Source organism: Salmo salar, chromosome 14 (assembly GCF_965601325.2).
Source record: "Salmo salar chromosome 14, fSalSal1, whole genome shotgun sequence".
NCBI classification, from domain to species: domain Eukaryota; kingdom Metazoa; phylum Chordata; class Actinopteri; order Salmoniformes; family Salmonidae; genus Salmo; species Salmo salar.
In genome coordinates this window covers 33,910,760-33,933,870 of record NC_138304.1, presented here as the reverse complement: position 1 = coordinate 33,933,870, position 23,111 = coordinate 33,910,760, and the positions used below count along the sequence as shown (strand labels likewise).

Below are 23,111 nucleotides of genomic sequence, written 5' to 3'. Positions count from 1 at the left end.
GAACCAACATCTCTACAAAATCACCCACCAAACCAGCTTTAGGTGAACCAACATCTCATTAACCAGAATGGAAATGATGTATGAAATGGTTCCCAGAATGTCTGAAAAAGAAGGACAGTATGGGTGGGAGGATCTATTATCAATGGGGTTTGCTACCTGGGGGCATGATTAGGCGTGACACCAGGGCTGGTTGGGTTCTCTGGAAACTCCTGGAATAGACATGATGAAAAGAAAGATGAGGGTGACTGAAATGAAATTAAAATACAATGCAGAGCTGATAAGTAAGTAAACAAGTGGCCCCACCAAGCAAGTCTGTCTGTGCACAATGGCTAGGCTACAGCCCTGTGTAATTGATTAGTTACAGAGAAGAATGCTGCACACCAATACATAAATGTCACAGAGAGCTACCTCCATTCAGCCATTTAATTTCAATGAAAGTCTCAAAATCAGAGACATTTGAGAAAGCAAGAGACCATTCTTAGTCTCTGCCCATGTATGTTTTTCATAATGTTTCAAAAATTGTAGACATTCCTTAAAATTAATAGAAATCACTAATATACTGTATCTTGATATGAAAGGGTTGCTATTGGCGCTATTCGTCTTACATGCCATCTAATGTACTATGTAAAGTCAGTCGTCTTAGAACTATCATACCACTATGTTTAACATTCATGTGCATTACTTATTTTACTGTTTTCATATAGCTCTTGTCTTGATCTCATCTAGATTGATTCATTGGGTGGTTAGAGAGGAGAGGTGGTGAATGGAGTTGGAAGTAAAGGAGAAGAGGATTGGGGAACATGAAAAAAAGCTATTAAATATGGCTTATCATTATGTTTCAATGCAAAGAAAGCCTCCAATAATGGATGATTACATGACATGGGTGGAGAAACAATGTTATAGTAAAACAGCATTACATCCACCTAAAGCTCCATGTCCTTGTTTCATGTTGCAGTATGTGCCTCTAGTCAGGGTATGTTACATAACATTGTTGGTTCCTGCTGATGAAAAGCATCTATAATGCTGAAACCTGAGGAAAAACTGTTGTGATGCCACAAAGGTCTTTTCTCTACTCTACTCTGTTTTGATTTTACTAGGATCCCCATTAGCCTACACCAGTGGCGACAGCTAGTCTTACTGGGCTCCGACACACAACGAAAAAGACAACATACTTTACAATTTACATATATTTAAAAACATTTGCATGTAGTGTGTGTGTGCGTCTATCAGTTACACATACATGTCAGTACATACACATAAAAAGTAGGTCACACGAGGGAGAGGCTTTGTGCTGTGAGGTGTTTCTTTATTTAATTTTTTTTAAAGCAGGTTTGATGTTCATTTGCGCTATATGAGATAGAAGGGAGTTCCATGCAATCATGGCTCTGTATAATACTGTATGTTTCCTTGAATTTGTACTGGACCTGGGACTGTGAAAAGACCCCTGGTACCATGTCTGGTGGGGTAAGTGTGTGTATCAGTGCTGTGTGTAACTTGACTATGCAAACAAATTGGAATTTCCAACACATTCATGTTTCTTATTAAAACAAGAAGTGATGAAGTGTATTTCCTTAACTCTTAGCCAAGAGAGACTGGCATGCATAGTATTGTTGATTCACTAAGAAACACTTAAGGCAACAGGCATGAAAACAGGTTTGGGAGAAGTGTTTCTCTCCATGTGTCCAGATTTAGCTGTTCAGATATGATGGGTTCTACCAGTATCAAGCTGAGATAGTGCTGACACAATGTGATACTAAAGACACTATTCGATGCCTGGAGCGGATCTCTCATAGGGTACATCCAGTTGAAATTGTTTACTTCTCCCTCCTCTTTGTCACATAGAATGCTCTGAATAAACCTGTTATTTCCATTTCAACAAGCAAATAAAAACACAGAACCATATCTATGATATTAATTGTCAAACATCTCTTGCCTTTTCGACTGTTTAAATTACTATATACCTTTTTGACGGTTTAAATTACAATAGACCTTTTCCACTGTTTAAATTACAATAGACCTTTTCAACTGTTTAAATTACAATATACCTTTTAAACTGCTTTTTTTAGCATACTGTAAGTCAAACTGTATCCAAGTGTCAACATGTCCAAATCCGTAGGCTGTATCCAACTGGACTTTCTATTTTACACATAATGCAAAAAGAGCTGAAAGCCAAGTAACAACAGAAGTGTATTTTAAAGCCTTCCTGTTCATTCAGTCTTAGAGTTCTTTTATTTTTTATTTGGTTTATAGGTTTTACAAAAATATCAGTAGGAGAAATACCTCCTTGGCACATGCAGCTGCAGTTATCTCAGTAGTGGAGCCAGGACATCTTTATCTAACCTTTTCCACCACATCAGTTTATGGGAAAAACTCCAAGACTGAAGCAGCCGTGCATGCAGATAGCTCATGCAGAAACAGAAACCCAGGGCTTTTTCACTACCTTCACAGAAACCCAGGGCTTTTTCACTACCTTGGAACCAGACTAACCAACTGGGCATATACAGTGCCTTCAGAAAGTATTCACACCCCTTGAGTTGTTCCACATTTTTTTGTTTTACAGCCTAAATTTAAAATGTATTACATTTAGATGTTATTGTCACTGTTCTACACACAACACACAATGTCAAAGTAGAATTATGTTTTTCGAAATTCTTACAAATGAAAACAAAATGAAAACCTGAAATGTCTTCAGTCAATAAGTATTCAACCCCTTTGTTATGGTAAGCCCAAGTAAGTTCAGGAGTAAAATTTTGCTTAACAAGTCACATAATACATTTTTAAAACCCTTGAATGAGTAGGTGTGCCCAAAATGTTGACTGGTACTGTATATAAATGAGATAATTCTGTATTTCATTTTCAATCAATGTGCTAAAATTGCAATTTTTTTTCACTTTGTCATTATGGGGTATTGTGTGTAGATGAATGAGAAAAAAATCTCTTTAATCCATTTTGAATTCAGGCTGTAACACAACAAAATATGAAATAAGTCAAGGGGTATGAATACTTTCTGAAGGCACTGTATATAACTAAAGAAAAAGTGCTCACTTGGATTTGCGTTCCACATCTGTCATTGATTGGTCATGAAAAAGGCTTGAGATTCTGACACATTACAGTGGATTACTTTGTTTGTAGTGCAGTGCAGAACTACAAACCAGTGAATTGTGGGAGACTCAAATTACCAGATTGTCGCTTGGACAACGCTGCGGTCGTTTCTTGCGCATGAAGTAACCCAAAACTTTATCCTTAAATACCTAAATACAAGAGTGTCTAGTTAACATCACAACAAACCAGACAGTGCAAACAGTTGAAAACACTTAAAACCATATAGACAGACAACATCATTAGGACAAGGGTTTGTCGTATTTTTGATTAAATTTAAATAATTCATCATCATGAATGAATTGTGTACGTTCAACATATAACCCCAACTCTACTACTTGAGAATACTTTTAAGTGATAAAAAAAATGTGAATGCCTCCACTTTACCTCATATAAGTAGTCAAATATTTCCAGTATAGTTAAAACACTGGCTCCAATGAACAGACCCATCTGCCCACCAATGTCACCTGAAAAGAGGATGACAGATGAAAAGACATAAACAGGCAATACCACAGTCAGACAGATAATAACCCCTCATCACTGTCAAACACTCCCTAAAACACTTCAGCGAGCAGGCCTTTCTAATCGACCTGGCCCGGGTATCCTGGAAGGATATTGACCTCATTCCGTCAGTAGAGGATGCCTGGTTATTCTTTAAAAGTGCTTTCCTCACAATCTTAAATAAGCATGCCCCATTCAAAACAGTTTGAACCAGGAACAGATATAGCCCTTGGTTCACTCCAGACCTGACTGTCCTTGACCAGTACAAAAACATCCTGTGGTGTACTGCATTAGCATCGAATAGCCCCCGCGATATGCAACTTTTCAGGGAAGTTAGGAACCAATATACACAGGCAGTTAGGAAAGCAAAGGCTAGCTTTTTCAAATAGACATTTTCATCCTGTAGCACAAACTGCAAAAAGTTCTGGGACACTGTAAAGTCCATGGAGAATAAGAGCACCTCCTCCCAGCTGCCCACTGCACTGAGGCTAGGAAACACTGTCACCACCAATAAATCCACGATAATTGAGAATTTTAATAAGCATTTTTCTACGGCTGGCCATGCTTTCCACCTGGCTACCCCTACCCCGGTCAACAGCCCTGCACTCCCCACAGCAACTTGCCCAAACCTCCCCCATTTCTCATTCACGCAAATCCAGATAACTGATGTTCTGAAAGAGTTGCGCAATCTGGACCCCTACAAATCAGCTGGGCTAGACAATCTGGACCCTCTCTTTCTAAAATTATCCACCGCAATTGTTGCAGCCCCTATTACTAGCCTGTTCAAACTCTCTTTTGTATCGTCTGAGATCCCCAAAGATTGGAAAGCTGCCGTTGTCATCCCCCTCTTCAAAGGGTGACACTCAAGACCCAAACTGTTACAGACCTATATCTATCCTGCCCTGCCTTTCTAAGGTCTTCAAAAGACAAGTTAACAAACAGATCACTGACCATTTCGAATCCCACCGTAACTTCTCTGCTATGCAATCTGGTTTTCGAGCTGGTCATGGGTGCACCTCAGCCACGCTCAAGGTCCTAAACGATATCATAACCGCCATCGATAAAAGACAATACTGTGCAGCCGTATTCATCGACCTGGTCAAGGCCTTCGACTCTGTCAATCACCACATTCTTAACGGCAGACTCAACAGCCTTGGTATCTCAAATGACTGCCTCGCCTGGTTCACCAACTACTTCTTTGTGTCAAATCGGAGGGCCTGTTGTCCGGACCTCTGACAGTCTCTATGGGGGTGCCACAGGGTTCAAATCTTGGGCCGACTCTTTTCTCTCTATATATCAATGATGTCGCTCTTGCTGCTGGTGATTCTCTGATTCACCTCTACGCAGACGACACCATTCTGTATACTTCTGGCCCTTCTTTGGGCACTGTGTTAACTAATCTCCAGACGAGCTTCAATGCCATACAACTCTCCTTCCGTGGCCTCCAACTGCTCTTAAATGCAAGTAAAACTAAATGCATGCTCTTTAACCGATCGCTGTTCGCACCTGCCCGCCTGTCCAGCATCACTACTCTGGACGGTTCTGATATGTGGACAATTAGAAATACCTAGGTGTCTGGCTAGACTGTAAACTCTCCTTCCAGACTCACATTAAGCATCTCCAATCCAAAATTAAATCTAGAATCGGCTTCCTATTTCGCAACAAAGCATTCTTCACTCATGCTGCCAAACATACCCTCGTAAAACTGACTATCCTACCGATCCTCGACTTCGGCGATGTCATTTTACAAAATAGCCTCCAACACTCTACTCAGCAAATTGGATGCAGTCTATCACAGTGCCATCCGTTTTGTCACCAAAGCCCCATACACTATCCACCACTGTATGCTCTTGTTGGCTGGCCCTCGCTTCATATTCGTCGCCAAACCTACTGGCTCCAGGTCATCTATAAGTCTTTGCTAGGTAAAGCCCCGCCTTATCTCAGTTCACTGGTCACCATAGCAGCACCCACCCGTAGCACGCGCTCCAGCAGGTATATTTCACTGGTCACCCCCAAATCCAATTCTTCCTTTGGCCACATTTCCTTCCAGTTCTCTGCTGCCAATGACTGGAACGAATTGCAAAAACCACTGAAGCTGGAGACTCATATGTCCCTCACTAACTTTAAGCATCAGCTGTCAGAGCAGCTCACAGATCATTGCACCTGCACATAGACCATCTGTAAATAGCCCATCCAACTACCTCATCCCCATATTGTTATTATTATTATTTTTTGCTCCTTTGCACCCCAGGATCTCTACTTGCACATTCATCTTCTGCACATCTATCACTCCAGTGTTTAATTGCTAAATTGTAATTACTTTGCCACTATGGCCTATTTATTGCTTAACCTCCTTAATCTTACATCATTTGCACACACTGTAGATAGATTTTTTTATACTGTGTTATTGACTGTACGTTTGTTTATTCCATGTGTAACTCTGTGTTGTTGTGTCACACTGCTTTGCTTTATCTTGGCCAGATCGCAGTTGTAAATGAGAACTTGTTCTCAACTGGTCTACCTGGTGAAATAAAGGTGAAATAAAAATATTAAGAAACACAGCGCACAAAACAACTCCTGAAACATTCACTTTAACTCTGTCTCTCAGTGAGATGAGAGCTGTCAGACTCAGAGCAGAAACTGTCCATCCAGACTATGCTTTTCATCTGCCTCTCCTGACTGAGTGCTCTTTTCAAGTACATTCTAAAAATGCATTCGACTGAGTCTTACAGGGTCAAAGAAAATAGTCTCAAAAGGAGTTTAGACCAGCAGGCATGATCACACAATGGGACAACATGTAGTGCTTGCTGAGGATGTGATGTTCAGGCCTAATGCGTTTCCTCTCAGTCTGTAAAAACAGATCATGAACCTGATGGGAAAACTTGAAACAATCGCTCACCAAGCAACCCTGCAATTTCATACGCCTTCTTCTGTTCAATCTTCTCATAATTCAATGCCTCAAAGAAGATGTCCAGGACTAGTAAGTTTTCTCTGGAGACAAAAACAAATAAATCGAAAAGGTGTTACTTTATAACGTACATCTTAGAGATACAATTGATTGATTTAATTGACTAATTCTGAGACATTTTGCATTAATTCACAATAAAGGTGAACAGTGGAGACCAATATCATACTTTTATTATGATTTTAATCAAAATCCAAACCTCTGATTGTTACGTCACTTACCGTAAAACTTCAATTAATAGCCCGGGTGATTATTTGCTTAAATCACTGAACACAACAGGCGCTTAATAGATAGAGACTTCTGTTTCCTTAATGTACACAGCTTTTGCTCATTTGCATACAGTTGAAGTCGGAAGTTAACATACAACTTAGCCAAATATATTAAACTCAGTTTTTCACCATTCCTGACATTTAATCCAAGTAACAATTCCCTGTTTTAGGTCAGTTAGGATCACCACTTTATTTTAAGAATGTGAAATGTCAGAATAATAGTAGAGAGAATTATTTATTTCAGCTTTTATTTCTTTCATCACATTCCCAGTGGGTCAGAAGTTTACATTCACTCAATTAGTATTTGGTAGCATTGCCTTCAAATTGTTTAACTTGGGTCAAACGTTTTGGGTAGCCTTCCACAAGCTTCCCACAATAAGTTGGGTGAATTTTGGCCCATTACTCCTGACAGAGCTGGTGTAACTGAGTCAGGTTTGTAGGCCTCCTTGCTCACACATGCTTTTTCAGTTCTGCCCACAAATTTTCTTTTGGACTGAGGTCAGGGCTTTGTGATGGCCACTCCAACCATGACTTTGTTGTCCTTAAGCCATTTTGCCACAACTTTGGAAGTATGCTTGGGGTCATTGTCCATTTGGAAGACCCATTTGCGACCAAGCTTTAACTTCCTGACTGATGTCTTGAGATGTTGCTTCAATATATCCACATAATTTTCCCGCCTCATGATGCCATCTATTTTGTGAAGTGCACCAGTCCCTCCTGCAGCAAAGCACCCCCACAACATGATGCTGCCACCCCCGTGCTTCACGGTTGGGATGGTGTTCTTCGGCTTGCAAGCCTCCCCCTTTTTCCTCCAAACATAATGATGGTCATTTTGGCCAAACAGTTCTATTTTTGTTCTATCAGACCAGAGGGCAAAAAGTACGACCTTTGTCCCCATGTGCAGTTGCAAACTGTAGTCTGGCTTTTTTATGGCAGTTTTGGAGCAGTGGCTTCTTCCTTGCTGAGCGGCCTTTCAGGTTATGTCGATATAGGACTCGTTTTACATGTTTCCTCCAGCATCTTCACAAGGTCCTTTGCTGTTGTTCTGGGATTGATTTGCACTTTTCAAACCAAAGTACGTTCATCTCTAGGAGACAGAACGTGTCTCCTTCCTGAACGGTATGACGGCTGTGTGGTCCCATGGTGTTTATACTTGCGTACTATTGTTTGTACAGATGAACGTGGTACCTTCATGCGTTTGGAAATTGCTCCCAAGGATGAACCAGACTTGTGGAGGTCTACAATTTTTCTTCTGAGGTCTTGGCTGATTTCTTTTGATTTTCCCATAATGTTAAGCAAAGAGGCACTGAGTTTGAAGGTAGGCCTTGAAATACATCCACAGGTACACCTCCAATTGACTCAAATCATGTCAATTACCCTATCAGAAGCTTCTAAAGCCATGATATCATTTTCTGTAATTTTCCTAGCTGATTGAAGGAACAGTCAACTTAGAGTATGTAAACTCCTGACCCACTGGAATTGTGAGACAGTGAGTTGTAAGTGAAATAATCTGTCTGTAAACAATTGTTGGAAAAATGACCTGTGTCATGCAGAAAGTAGATGTCCTAACCAACTTGCCAAAACTATAGTTTGTTAACAAGACATTTGTGGAGTGGTTGAAAAACGAGTTTTAATGACTCCAACCTAAGTGTATGTAAACTTCCGACTTCAACTGTCGTTCATTGTTTAATTCCACTTCCAGCATTTTAATATTTTTTATTTCCTGCACTAATGTGTTATCATTTACACACTGTGTTACATGTCTTCTGTCTAAGTATACCTCTATTTAAAATAAAATAAAACTTCCTTGACAGAATAATTATTCTCCTCTTTGACTGTGCATTTTCGTCAGTTTTTACTTTCGCCACTAGAGCGTGATCCGCCACTAGAGCGTGATTTCTGGGGGTCCGTACTCCCGAAGTTGTTAGCTGTTTTTATGCTAGCCAGCTAGCTAGTAGATCTCAGCTGTTAGCAGCCAATGGCTGTCAATTTCTTAATGACGATAAAAACAGATGATTGCCATATTTTTTCAGAGTCATTACTTAATTATTTAATGTAACAAATCTCACATTAAACCTAGTAAACAATTCATGGTAAAATTGGAAACAATTCATTTAGACCCAGCGTTTATTTGAAATAGTCATTTATTTGCTGAAATGTGTACCATTGCTGGCTATTAAAAGGGACAGGTGGCTATTTCAGCCTGAATTTGTTTGAAGTTGTTAACTCACTGTAACTATCCAGATACTTACCCGATGTACTGTTCAGTTTTGTTGAATTTCTTGGCCAGATATTTGGCAGAGGCTTTACTGGGTATTTTCACCATGGACAGCTCCTTGCCATAGCGTGTCATGCTGCAGGGTGTCTCACACACACAGTAGTCATTGTCTTTCTCTACCAAGAAGTCTGTGGGGGATGACAGTAGAATGGGAGTCCTGGGCTCAATTCACCATGATAAAAAGTAGTGCAATTCAAAAGAAGCTGCAAAAACAACCTTTGCTGCTCAGCAGTTCCTTATTTCAAAATGCTGTATTGTATAAACGCTTTCGTACTCATATCTCAAACTAAAATGTTGTTTGGTGTATCTACTGATCAGTGATAACTGGTTCATATTCCTAATCTTATATCATTACCATTGTTTCTGCCTTACCTAAAGCTGGGTCTGCACAGTCTTTGTACTGCTCGGGCGTGCATACCGTTGCGGACCCTATTCAACACGTCAGAGAGAGCGAGAGAGAAAGAGAGAGAGAGGACAAAACAAAAATGTAATGTTAACCTAACTACATATTCCTATGAATAACAACAACAACACAGAAAACATTATTAATCATATTCCATTGAGGAACTATGTGATGGTCAAGCCAAGATGTGTGTGAGTACCAGGCATGTGGACCATCCTGCAGTTACAGTTCTCCACCAGGTAGCGTGTCTCACAGTCGATACGGCAGGCTGTGATGCTGTACGTGGAGAAGAACTCAGAGTCGATGGGAGTGGACTTGCAGTCTCCCCAAGGGGGAGGGAGGTACTGAAGCTGGGACAGAACAGAGCATAGATTTCCCCTCAGTATATTGGCCACTGTCAACAACAGCTAGTCAAGCCCAGCAGGAAATCCAAAATAAAAGTGCACACAAGCAGACAAAAAAACAAACATATGTATTGAACATTTAATAAGGGAACATAATGAAATAAAGACATGTTTTCTGGATTCTGTTCACATCTATAAAAATATTACGCTCAAACAACGGTGTAACTGATAAACACAGCTCACAGAAAGCAACAAGCAGACACCATGCAGAAAATCAGTAATGCAGGTCAGGTCTAGTCCTGAAAGGACAGAGTACCATGGAAGGTATGGAGACAGGGCAAATATAATCTGTAAATATATAGCTTCAGACAGGACACCCCAATTAATGGAGAATTCTTGTTTTTAAAACTTCCCAGGGAATGTGCTACTGTTTAGGTCTACAGTATGTAATATGTTTATGAGGTTTTTAGATGAAAACAATGCCAAAAGACAGACTTTATGCAAACCTTGACGTCATACATTTTAGGAATGAATTTAGCTAATTATGATGTATTGAATGGTAACAAAAACACAATGTTATTCAAACTATGTTGGAGGGGGTATTTGTCCCTGATAAACTATTCTCATCACACTACTATACCATTTACCAGTTCTATCTACCTAATTAAAGTTTATTGTTAAGACTCCCACAAAGAATAGATACTTTTCTGGCCTCATTTTAGTCAAAGTGAAGACCATTATCTTCATCAGTATCTCAGTGACTCGGAGCAGCATTGCATATATGCATAGCTGAAAGAGGACGATTTCCAGACTAGATTAATAGATCACAATTGAATACTTGATTGAGTTCCTAGCCCCAGTGGATTAGTGCTGAAACTCACGTTACTCTTTATTTAAAACTGCTGTTTGAAGCAAAATGGCAAAATAAGTATTTTTGAGATCTTTAAAAATACCTCTTTCTTTTTTTCCTCATTTGTCTCACAAATTTTTTACCACCAACATGCCTTTTAGTCTCCTAATTGTAGACATTGTTTATGACAATCTATAGGTGAAGTCAGAAGTTTACATACACCTTAGCCAAATACATTTAAACTCAGTTTTTCACAATTCCTGACATTTAATCCTAGTGAAAAGTCCCTGTCTTAGGTCAGTTAGGATCACCACTTTATTTTAAGAATGTGAAATGTCAGAATAATAGTAGAGAGAATGATTTATTTCAGCTTTTATTTCGTTCGTCACATTCCCAGTGGGTCATAAGTTTACATACACTCAATTAGTATTTGGTAGCATTGCCTTTAAATTGTTTAACTTGGGTCAAACATTTTGGGTAGCCTTCCACAAGCTTCCCCCAATAAGTTGGGTGAATTTTGGCCCATTCCTCCTGACAGAGCTGGTGTAACTGAGTCAGGTTTGTAGGCCTCCTTGCTCACACATGATTTTTCAGTTCTGCCCACAAATTTTCTATAGGACCGAGGTCAGGGCTTTGTGATGGCCATTCCAATACCTTTACTTTGTTGTCCTCTAAGCCATTTTGCCACAACTTTGGAAGTGTGCTTCGGGTCATTGTCCATTTGGAAGACCCATTTGAGACCAAGTTTTAACTTCCTGACTGATGTCTTGAGATGTTGCTTCAATATAGCCACATCATTTGCCAACCTCATGATGCCATCTATTTTGTGAAGTGCACCAGTCCCTCCTGCAGCAAAGCACCCCACAACATGATGCTGCCACCCCCGTGCTTCACGGTTGGGATGGTGTTCTTAGGCTGGCAAGCATCCCCCTTTTTCCTCCAAACATAACAATGGTCATTATGGCCAAACAGTTCTACTTTTGTTTCATCAGACCAGAGGACATTTCACCAAAAAGTACGATCTTTGTCCCCAACAAGTTTTAATGACTCCAACCTAAGTGTATGTAAACTTCCGACTTCAACTGTATATCAACAGACACCTGCTACCAATATCAGAAGAAAAATACAATATTTTCAGAGCAGAATGGAGGGTGGGAGTCAATTTGTGTATTCAGCAAAACAATTGCTAAAATACTGATAATCCGTACAAACATTCAGGTATAATTTACCTGGATACCAACGCCAACAACAAATAACTAACTTACTATGTGAAGTTTTATACTTACAGTTGAAGTAGTAAGTTTACATATACTTAGGTTGGAATTATTAAAACTCGTTTTTCAACCACTCCACACATTTCTTGTTAACAAACTATCGTTTTGGGAAGTCAGTTAGGACATCTACTTTGTGCATGACACAAGTAATTTTTTCCAACAATTGTTTACAGACAGATTATTTCACTTGACAGTTCACTGTATCACAATTCCAGTGGGTCAGAAATGTACATACTCTAATTTGACTGTGTCTTTAAACAGCTTGGAAAATTCCAGAAAATGATGTCATGGCTTTGGAAACATCTGATAGGCTAATTGACATAATTTGAGTCAATTGGAGGTGCACCTGTGGATATATTTCAAGGCCTCCCTTCAAACTCAGTGCCTCTTTGCTTGACATCATGGGAAAATCAAAAGAAATCAGCCAAGACCTCAGAAAATAATTGTAGACCTTCACAAGTCTGATTCATCCTTGGGATCAATTTCCAAATGCCTGAAGGTACCACGTTCATCTGTACAAACAGTAGTACGCAAGTATAAACACCATGGGACCACACAGCCGTCATACCGTTCAGGAAGGAGACACGTTCTGTCTCCTAGAGATGAACGTACTTTGGTTTGAAAAGTGCAAATCAATCCCAGAACAAAAGCAAAGGACCTTGTGAAGATGCTGGAGGAAACAGGTACATAAGTATATATATCCACAGTAAAACGAGTCCTATATCGTCATAACCTGAAAGGCCGCTCAGCAAGGAAGAAGCCACTGCTCCAAAACCGCCATAAAAAAGCCAGACTACAGTTTGCAACTGCACATGGGGACAAAGATCGTACTTTTGGAGAAATGTCCCGTGGTCTGATGAAACAAAAATAGAACTGTTTGGCCATAACGACCATCGTTATGTTTGGAGGAAAAAGGGGGAGGCTTGCAAGCCCGAAGAACATCATCCCAACCGTGACGCATGGGGGTGGCAGCATCCTGTTGTGGGGGTGCTTTGCTGCAGGAGGGACTGGTGCACTTCACAAAATAGATGGCATCATGAGGCGGGAAAATTATGTGGATATATTGAAGCAACAACTCAAGACATCAGTCAGGAAGTTAAAGCTTGGTCGCAAATGGGTCTTCCAAATGGACAATGACCCCAAGCATGCTTCCAAAGTTGTGGCAAAATGGCTTAAGGACAACAAAGTCAAGGTATTGGAGTGGCCATCACAAAGCCCTGACCTCGGTCCTATAGAAAATTTGTGGGCAGAACTGAAAAAGCATGTGTGAGCAAGGAGGCCTACAAACCTGACTCAGTTACACCAGCTCTGTCAGGAGGAATGGGCCAAAATTCACCCAACTTATTGTGGGAAGCTTGTGGAAGGCTACCCAAAAAGTTAAACAATTTGAAGGCAATGCTACCAAATACTAATTGAGTGTATGAAAACTTCTGACCCACTGGGAATGTGATGAAAGAAATAAAAGCTGAAATAAATCATTCTCTCTACTATTATTCTGACATTTTACATTCTTAAAATAAAGTGGTGATCCTAACTGACCTAAGATAGGGAATTTTACTAGGATTAAATGTCAGGAACGGTGAAAAACTGAGTTTAATTGTATTTGGCTAAGGTGTATGTAAACTTCCCACTTCAACTGTATTTGTGTATCTACCAACATTCAGAGAAGCACGTGGCCCATTGGACATAACAGATAACTGAAAAAGACCTTGGTGTGGCTTAGAGATTTTCCGAACTTCTCAATCATTTTCCCCAAATCTACCCTTGACCGTCTCTTGCATCTGCATGCATTGGAAGACTGAGTGTGACAGATACAGAGTGCCAGTAAGTCATGAAGTGACTTGAAATGGAATACTTGATTAATTCTTTATGGAACTTTATTGCCAGGCTACAGCCTCTCATAAACATTATCCATGTAGGAAATAAAAACCCAGAGCAAATAACAGGCCCTCTAGACATTAAACACTCATTATCCAGTCTTTGTAGTCATACAAGCTGTTGAATATGGTGCAACCAATATTATTTTGCAGTTACAGGATGTTTATTTGTTTTGTTGTTTTTGTGCTTTGCATTTGAATGTTGCATACTGCTGGGATCCTCTACATCTGGTTAATGTCTCCTAGGACCTTACTCTGGGAGGGTAATATTAGGGTAACATTAAACACAACGATTGGCTAACAGGAGACATTAGCTAGATGTAGATTATCCCAGCAATATACAACATTCAAATGCAAAGCCAAAAAACCACAAAACAAACTAAAAATAACTGCACAATAATATTGGTTGCACCATATACAACAGCTTTTATGAAGTCAAAGAATGGATAATGAATGTTTAATGTGTTAGCTGGAAAGGATAACATTATGTGCTGATTCTCTATAGTGATGGTAGTTATGAAGAGACATAAGACAGAGATGAACCAGGAAGGGACAGTCGTTGAAATGCGGTCACTACAGCCACATGGAGGGAGGTGATTGATCCATTCCATCATGAAGACTTGATCGGTAATGAGATTGGGAGGTTTGCTATGTACGCTACTGTACATATGGTATGCTACAGTACGCTACGCTAAGCCACAGTACACTACGGTAGGCTATGGTACACTACGGTATGCTATGGTACGCCACCCGCTGCACTTGGGAGGAAACTAACGTTTGGAAGCCTGGGGTTACAGTTGGCTGAGGGCTTCCACCCCAAAGCCCATCTAATGTGGGAGAGGAGGCTCTGACTAATGAATCTAAACCTTTACTCAGGCCTCATAGGACTTCTCATTTAGGGGAGGGACCAGTGAACACGTCACCACTGACAGATAGCAGCAACAGTGATGCAACGGACAACATCTGTCAAAGCCCTTTGTTTGGCTCTCAGATATACAGTAAGCAGCCAGCCAGCCAACTTATAGATGTTCATCTTACTGAGCCCCAAAACAGCTGAGCCCATGTCTGAGGACTCAAACCCAAAACTGGTTCAGAAACGTACATTTCTTGTCATTCAGCCATCTCTCAATAATTGATCTCGGCCACTTGAAGCTCGATTGTTGGTCAAAAATAGTGTTCCAAATTTCCACCCCAAGTTACTATATTTGCTTGCTGCAGAATGAAGTTGTCCTTTAAAGACTGGATTTAGTTCAGACATTTCTTTCATTGAGATTGGGAGACCTGTTTGTATCATGTGGTTGAAGTGAGGCAGATTTGAGTGGTTCTGGTGAATGGAAGTATAATCATATATTGATATATTGATCAATCCCTCCGAAAAGGGTTTGAAAAGCATTAAATAATCAAAAGGATATGGGGCTAAAAAAATGTAGCAATCAATTTGGATTCATTTGAGATGGTGTTACTAGTATGATTACCGTAATTTCCGGACTATTGAGCGCACCTGAATATAAGCCGCACATGGAACATAAATAAGCCGCACATGTCTATAATCCGCAGGTGCCTACCGGTACATTGAAACAAATTAACTTTACACAGGCTTTAACGAAACACGGCTTGTAACAAAAATAAATAGGCTTTAACGAAACACAGCTTGTAACAAAAATAAATAGGCTTTAACGAAACACGGCTTGTAACAAAAATAAATAGGCTTTAACGAAACACGGCTTGTAACAAAAAATAAAAAATTTGCAGTAAGCTTTAGTTGTCTTTTTGCACTGAGTCAATTCCTCACGCTGCTGTTTCCAACGTCTTATCATCGACTCATTAAGACCAAGCTCCCGTGCAGCAGCTCTATTTCCTTTTCCAACAGACAGATCAAATCGCCTTCAACTTGAAAGCTGCATCATATGCATTTCTCCGTGTCTTTTCCACGATGAGGGTGACAAAATGACTACCGTAATCAGAATGATGGGAAGTTTGAGAGCGCTCGATTTAATCTAAACAGTAAACACAAAAGTTGTTTGACCTTAATCCGTTCGGCAATTTCATTGGTCTAATGAAAGCTTCATGCCGCCAAAAAACTGAGCACGTCACATAATGTGTTTATTTGGAGAAAATAAATTTGAAATTACAGTATTATATTTTTTTGAACCTTTATTTAACTAGGCAAGTCAGTTACGAAAAAAATCTTATTTACAATGACGGCCTACCACGGCCCTAACCCGGACAACACTGGGTCAATTGTGTGCCACCCTATGGGACTCTTGATCATGGCCGGTTGTGATACAGCCTGAGATTGAACCAGGGATTGAACCATGGTCTGAAGTGATGCCCCTAGCACTGAGATGCAGTGCCTTAGACCGCTGCACCACTCAGGAGCCTATGATATATGATTCCTATCAGATTTAAATGGCACACTAATCAATTCAGTACAACTTTTATAAATGAATTGCTCTAGTCATAAGAGCAGATGAATTTACATATCACCTTTATATATCTACTCATAGCTACTTTACAAGGGAAGTTGATTGAATTCAGTGTTGTTTGGATTGTTGTGTCCAATTGTCTGTTTTAGAGATGCACTGCACCGATAACCCTGTGCTATTCTGTTGATATGGCGAGAGGGATTTTGAAGAGACTTGTGACTTGTACCAAATAATATCTTCTCTGGGATCAAAGGCTTTTTTGAATAACTTGTGGTTCAAGGTGTAATTCTAGGTATTATAATTAATTTCTGATGAGTTTGTAACTCATTCAGTAGGAAAAGTGCTACAAACCCCTACTCAAGAGAAACTGAGTTCTGACACCTAATGAGATTTGTATCTTCAATGGGTGTAGAAAACGTGACATTGTGACATCAGTGACACTTTGTTGAGGTCCTTTACAATAAAAAATGGTTGCCAAAGAAAATATCTATCAAAAGATCACAGCTGTATTTCACCGTCCTGTCACTGTTTTCAAACCACAGGATTTCACAAGCTGCAGCCTGAGTGGCATGTTATTGCAATAGATTTTATTAGACTTTATTTTATGGACAAAAAAAACAATGTTCAATGCAGGGCCGGCTCTAGCCTTTTGGGGGCCCTAAGCAGGTTTCGTTGGGGCCCCCCCCACCTTGTGGAAAAGCATTTTAGTGGCCCCCCTCTTGACGGTGGAGAGAACATTTTAATTCTCCACATTTTGCCATATGCGTCGTAGAAAGTGGACCAAGGCGCATCGGGTATCGTGCTCATCTTCTTTTATTTATATAAGTGAACACTTAAAAATAAATAGACGTAAACCAACAGTTCCATAAGGACTATACGAAAAACAACTACCCACAAACACAAGAGAAAATAAACCCACTTAAATATGGCCTCCAATTAGAAGCAACGACAACCAGCTGCTTCTAATTGGAGGTCGTTCCCAAAACTAACATAGAAATAGAAAAACTAGAAAACCCACATAGAAATAGAAAACATAAAACATAAACCAAAAACCCCGAAACACACTAAACAAACACACCCCTGACCAAACTACAATAACAAATAACCCCTTTTACTGGTCAGGACGTGACAGCCATAGAGAAAATGTTGTCGTTTTAAAGCAAGTTTTCTGCTATTCTCTACATTTTGCAATGGGGAGAGAAAACTGCAATATTATAACATTTCATTCAATTCTACTCATTATGCCATGGGGCAAAGAAAATTCTTTTGCAGTTTTAGAGCAAATTTCCTGAATTTCTACTGATTTTGACATGGGTTTGAGAGACATTTTTGCAGTTTTAAAGCACATTTCCTGCAATACAACACATTTTGTAATTTCCTATGCCATGTTAATATGATATCTGAGTGAGAATGACAAAAAAAAAATCTATGGGGGCCCCTGGAGGTCAGGGCCCCTAGGCACGTGCCCTGTGTGCCCGGTCAGTATTTGGCCATGATTACTGCATGTTTAGATAGCTGGCTAGACTAACTACTAATCTAAAAGTTGTTCGCAAACATGGCTAATTGTGTGACTGTCAGTGACAGACATAACAAGAGGAAAACTGCTAATGCACAAACAAATTCTGAAGCTACACCTGGTGTATTCTACTATTCTTACTCTCAATAGAGTCAATTGAGACGTCTATGTCGCTTATGCCTGGAATCGGCGCTGTTGCACTGTTTGTAATACTGTTTTCTATCCTCTTTAAATGATTATGCCATAGTAGAAAACATATTCTTATGACACATTTTGATTTGTCTGGGTTTTGATGTGAAAAACAATGTGGGTATTATGGACATGCTCCTGTTCTATTATTGAAGGAACTGTTGGGTGCACACCTCGAAAGAACACTGCTAAGAGGGTCTATTAATGTATGTTTGATGTTCACTGATTTAACCCTGGATATGGTTACAGTTAGTGACAATGACAGGCCTGTGAAATAGATTACCTATGGATCTGGCAAACAGACCATTGTGACCACGTGGAATCCAGACTTATTAGAGACATTTTAGTTCAGTATTAAAATGACTCCCATGGTCCTGACATCTGCCCTAATGGAAGATTACATTGATTTTAATATTCGTGTCTGACAACTGGATAATGGATACTATACTGAACAAAAATATAAACGCAACATGCAACAACTTCAAAGATTTTACTGAGTTAAAGTTTATATAAGGAAATCAGTCAATTTAAATATATTAATTAGGCCCTAATCTATGGATTTCACATGAATGGGAATACAGATACGTATCTGTTAGTCACAGATACCTTAAAAAAAGGTAGGGGCGCGGATCAGAAAACTAGTAAGTATCTGGTGTGACCACCATTTTCCTCATGCAGTACAACACATCTCTTTCAGATAGAGTTGATCATTCTGTTGATTGTGGCCTGTGGAATGCTGTCCCACTCGTCTTCAATGGCTGTGCGAAGTTGTTGGATATTGGTGGGAACTGGAACAGACTGTCATACATGTCGGTCCAGAGCATTCCAACAGGCTCAATGAGTGACATGTCTGGTGAGTATGCAGGCCATGGAAGAACTGGGACATTTTCAGCTTCCAGGAATTGTGTACAGATCCTTGCTACATAAGGCCATGAGGTGATGGTGGCGGATGAATGGCAAGATAATGGGCCTCAGGATCTCGTCACAGATCCTCTGTGCATTCAAATTGCCATCGATAAAATGTAATTGAGTTCATTGTCCTTAGCTTATTCCTGCCTATACCATAACCTCACTGCCACCTTGGGGCACTTTTTTCACAACGTTGATATCAGCAAACCGCTTGCCCACACAACACCATACACGTGGTCTGCGGTTGTGAGACCGGTTGTACATACTGCCAAATTCTCTAAAACAACGGAGGCGGCTTATGGTAGAGAAATTAACATTAATATCTCTGGAAACAGCACTGGCGGACATTCCTGCAGTTAACATTCCTGCAGTGCTCCCGAGTGGCGCAGTGGTCTAAGGCACTGTATCTCAGTGCAAGAGGATTGGGAGTGATTGGTAGTCCCATAGGGGGTGGCGCACAATTGGCCCAGTGTTGCCGGGGTAGGCCGTCATTGTAAATAAGAATTTGTTCTTAACTGACTTGCCTCGTTAAATATTTTCTTTAAATTAAAATGTGCCAATTGCACGCTCCCTCAAAACTTTTGAAATCTGTGGCATTGGGCTGTGTGACAAAATTGCACATTTAGAGTTGCCTTTTATTGTTCCCCCTCACTGTAATGATCATGCTGTTTAATTAGCTGCTTGATATGCCACACCTGTCAGGGGGATGTACTATCTTTGCAAAGGAAAAATGCTCACTGTCAGGGATGTAAACGAATTTGTGCTAGAAATTTGAGAGAAATAAGCTTTTGCGCTTATGGAAAATTTGTAGGATCTTTTATTTCAGCTCATGAAACATTGTCCCAACACTTTACTTGTGGCGTTTATATTTTGGTTCAGTGTAGATGTTGCTGCTCTGTTACGACTGGTCACAGTGGCCAATAGATATAGGCTACTGTATAGGACTGTGGTTACAGGCACTGTCTGTAGCCTATATCTAGGTCTTTTTTTTCTTCTGAAATGTATCCATACAATGTAAATGAAATCTTCAGGAAATATTTTTGATTCAATGTACCAGATGCTCCATCATTCATGATTTGTATTTATTTAGCATGTGGAATTGATTTGAACAAGAGAGAGAGCATCTGAAGCAATGGAATTTCTGCTGAATTCTGTGCTAATCTTGGGAGGCATTTCTGACTACACTTCAGTCACAGCCGGTAATTCACAAAGCTTAATGATTTTGTTGGTCCTCTCTTACTCAAAGCCATGATAATTGTGATACCATTGCCTTTTCGTTACACCACAAAATGTAACTATATCGTTCTTCGTATTTTATGAAAAGCAAACCAAAGTCTCCCGAATGTTATTCTTCTCTCTACATAGTGTTATTATGCATGACTAAATCCAATTTATGTACACATGTAGGATGTTAATTTGAGCCAGTTCGCTACAGGAGGAAAATAATCCTGCATCAACAGGAAATGTGGATTATAATTAATTTATACATTTTTCATAAGGGAAAATCAAAAATGACAAACCTCAGAAGCCTGCATTGTAGGAACTTCTTCATGCAACAGGGTGATCAAATTAAGATCTTACATCTGTAGCAAATATTATGCTATTGTTCTCTATCCAAGTGGTCAGCAACAGCAAGATTATATGGAAAATATACTTTTGAGCTGTCAGAGATTGCGTGTGAACTGCCTGGGGTACTGTCGCTCTGGCCACCAATGACAGTGTAAATACATTTACAGACAATTTCTGCTTGGTACATCCAATCTGTCTCTCCCTCTGTATTCCTTGTTGGATACATACTGGGTAGCAAATATTATATTGTTACTACTTGAGTTCAGAATCATTAGATGGTTTCTGTTCAGATTTAGCGATTGTGCTGGTCGCATGTTATTACATGCATTATACAATAAGATAAACAGAATATATTTTTCTCCGGGCTCTGAGACACAGATGTATAGCCAATGACAGGAGAAGGAAGAAGGGTTGGGGGTTTGGATAAAAACACAGACAAAAGCAGAGCGAGAGGAGGATTGAAGTAGAAAAAAAGGAAGGAAGGAAGGAAGGAAGGAAGGAAGGAAGGAAGGAAGGAAGGAAGGAAGGAAGGAAGGAAGGAAGGAAGGAAGGAAGGAAGGAAGGAAGGAAGGGGAAGGAAGGAAGGAAGGAAGGAAGGAAGGAAGGAAGGAAGGAAGGGGAAGGAGGGGGGGGGGGGGTGTTTGTGCAAAAGGCTAAGCAGTAGGTACCAGTTGCTGCTGACATGACACAAAAGTTTGAAAACCAGGGGCCACACCAAATCCCAGCTGGTCAATGAAGGGAGGTTCATCCTGGCTGTGAATCTGAACCTTGATGCCTGCTTCGTACGAGGTCTCATCTGTGGATACATACAACAGCAGGCCAGAGAATGTAACAACAGAAACCTCTGCTCATCTGTGTTCTCTGGTCAGAGACATTGCTTGTTGTGTTGGGAATAAGATATGTGTTTTTACTGGATATGGGACATCTGCTGTGATAAAGCCACGTGTTGAAAATGCAGTGCTAAGAATTAACTATTTTTCCCAGGACGGAGACAATAAATGTTGTGTTGGATAAGTTGTTGAACTATATGTTGTTGTAATAGTGTACAGGTCAAATTCAGAGCGAGGAAGGAACCTTGAATGAATGCACGTCAGTTGGCTGGTTGATGTGTAAAGTTCATTCTACCAATGTCCCAAAATCCAAAGTCATTATTGTATTTATGGACAGATCAGTTATTGTGGTACTAACTAAGTGGAGTTATACCACTGGGTACTCACCTGTCTCTCCCCAAACAGGTAAGTATTCATCTTGTTGGATATCTAACATGATCTCCAGCCCATTTCCTGTCCCGCCTTTTAACGTTGTCAACATCGGGTTGCCATCCAAACCAGAGTTGAACGTGTAGCATTTTCCGTACCGCGTGTAAATCTGCAAGAAGAAGAAGGTACATGACATTAACTCAATGCAACAACATTGTTTTGACATAGCGACATCACAGACAGTAAACAGCACAGTCACTTTGAGCAATGGTTGCTCTCTGTGTAGACCAATTTAAACTGCGGTTGGGGATAGGGTTGCTGGGGAGGAAAGCTTTGCAGGTAATTATCTGAGAAAACACTGAACCAAACAAGATACTAGAATGATGAATGAATAAATAAATTAACACCTCTACTGTGGCAACTGGCAATCTTTACCCAGACCCATTTTTTTTATTTCCCCTGAGTAATTTAGATACTTCTTTAGGATGTATTTTCCATTCAAACTGAAAGCTCTAGTTAATCCAAAGCAATATAGCCAAAACCCAACCTCTACCATCCCACAAAACACTAAATTAGATTGTTCAAATACAATTTATATTAGGAAGTGTCTTATAGACCCCTTCGAAAGCATTAACTTGTGCCAATGCAGCTCAATGGTAATCTATAGATGTAGAATCTTAAAATGATCACCCTTTTGCAGGATCATTTTTCCATGAAATGTACAACTTGCAGTAGAGTTAATGTTTTAAAAGGCATTTGAAGCATTTCATTTCCACTTTGAAATTTCCTGCTTGACTTTCCCTTAAGAAAATGTATCAACCCCTACAAAAATGTTAATTAATTATAATCCACATAATAATTCACATTTCCTGTTGCTGCAGGATTGTTTTCCTGCTGTACAAACTGGCTCAAATAAAGATTCTACATCTGTACATAAATTGGATTCAGTAATGCATAATAACACTATATAGAGAGAAAAATAACATTGACTGGTTGGCTTTTCATAAAATACGAAGAACAATGGCAAGCTGTTGTCAACTTCCTTTTGTATAAAAGTAAATCCATTTCCTTTGAGTGTGAAAATAATGTTTTGTGGTGTAACAGAAAGGCAATTGTAGCAGACTCCGAGTAAGAGAGAACAAAATAAATAATTAAGCTTTGTGAATTACCGGCCGTGATTTAGGTGTATTAAGAATTGGCTCCCAAGAGCAGCACAGAATTCAGCAGAAATTCCACTGCTTCAGATTGCTGTAGCAAACCGGCTCAAATTAAGATCCTACATCTGTACTATTAAGTATTGGTGCACAGAAAATGTTGCCTGCAGCAAATAGCCAGCTGGTTTAACTGATTCAGAGATATACAGTGCTGATATTCCAGTATAGCACCACCATGTTCTTTTAGCACCATCTCTCACACATTTCATATTGACGTTTCATGCATTTG

At 39.8% G+C, this 23,111-nt stretch overlaps 1 protein-coding gene across 2 annotated transcripts in view; it reads right to left on the bottom strand.

Moving 5' to 3' along the window:
- Window positions 1-23,111, bottom strand: part of LOC106569349 (acid-sensing ion channel 1C) — a 181,585-nt gene that overhangs the window by 5,716 nt on the left and 152,758 nt on the right. For both annotated transcript variants that reach the window (XM_045694204.2, XM_014140643.3), the window contains exons 2-10: window positions 21,687-21,837; window positions 21,138-21,265; window positions 9,715-9,865; window positions 9,485-9,541; window positions 9,087-9,240; window positions 6,500-6,591; window positions 3,487-3,566; window positions 3,180-3,251; window positions 157-209 (exon numbers count right to left, since the gene is read on the bottom strand). In XM_045694204.2, the coding sequence (XP_045550160.1) occupies window positions 157-209; window positions 3,180-3,251; window positions 3,487-3,566; window positions 6,500-6,591; window positions 9,087-9,240; window positions 9,485-9,541; window positions 9,715-9,865; window positions 21,138-21,265; window positions 21,687-21,837 (938 nt within the window). The remainder of the gene's footprint in view (window positions 1-156; window positions 210-3,179; window positions 3,252-3,486; window positions 3,567-6,499; window positions 6,592-9,086; window positions 9,241-9,484; window positions 9,542-9,714; window positions 9,866-21,137; window positions 21,266-21,686; window positions 21,838-23,111) is intronic.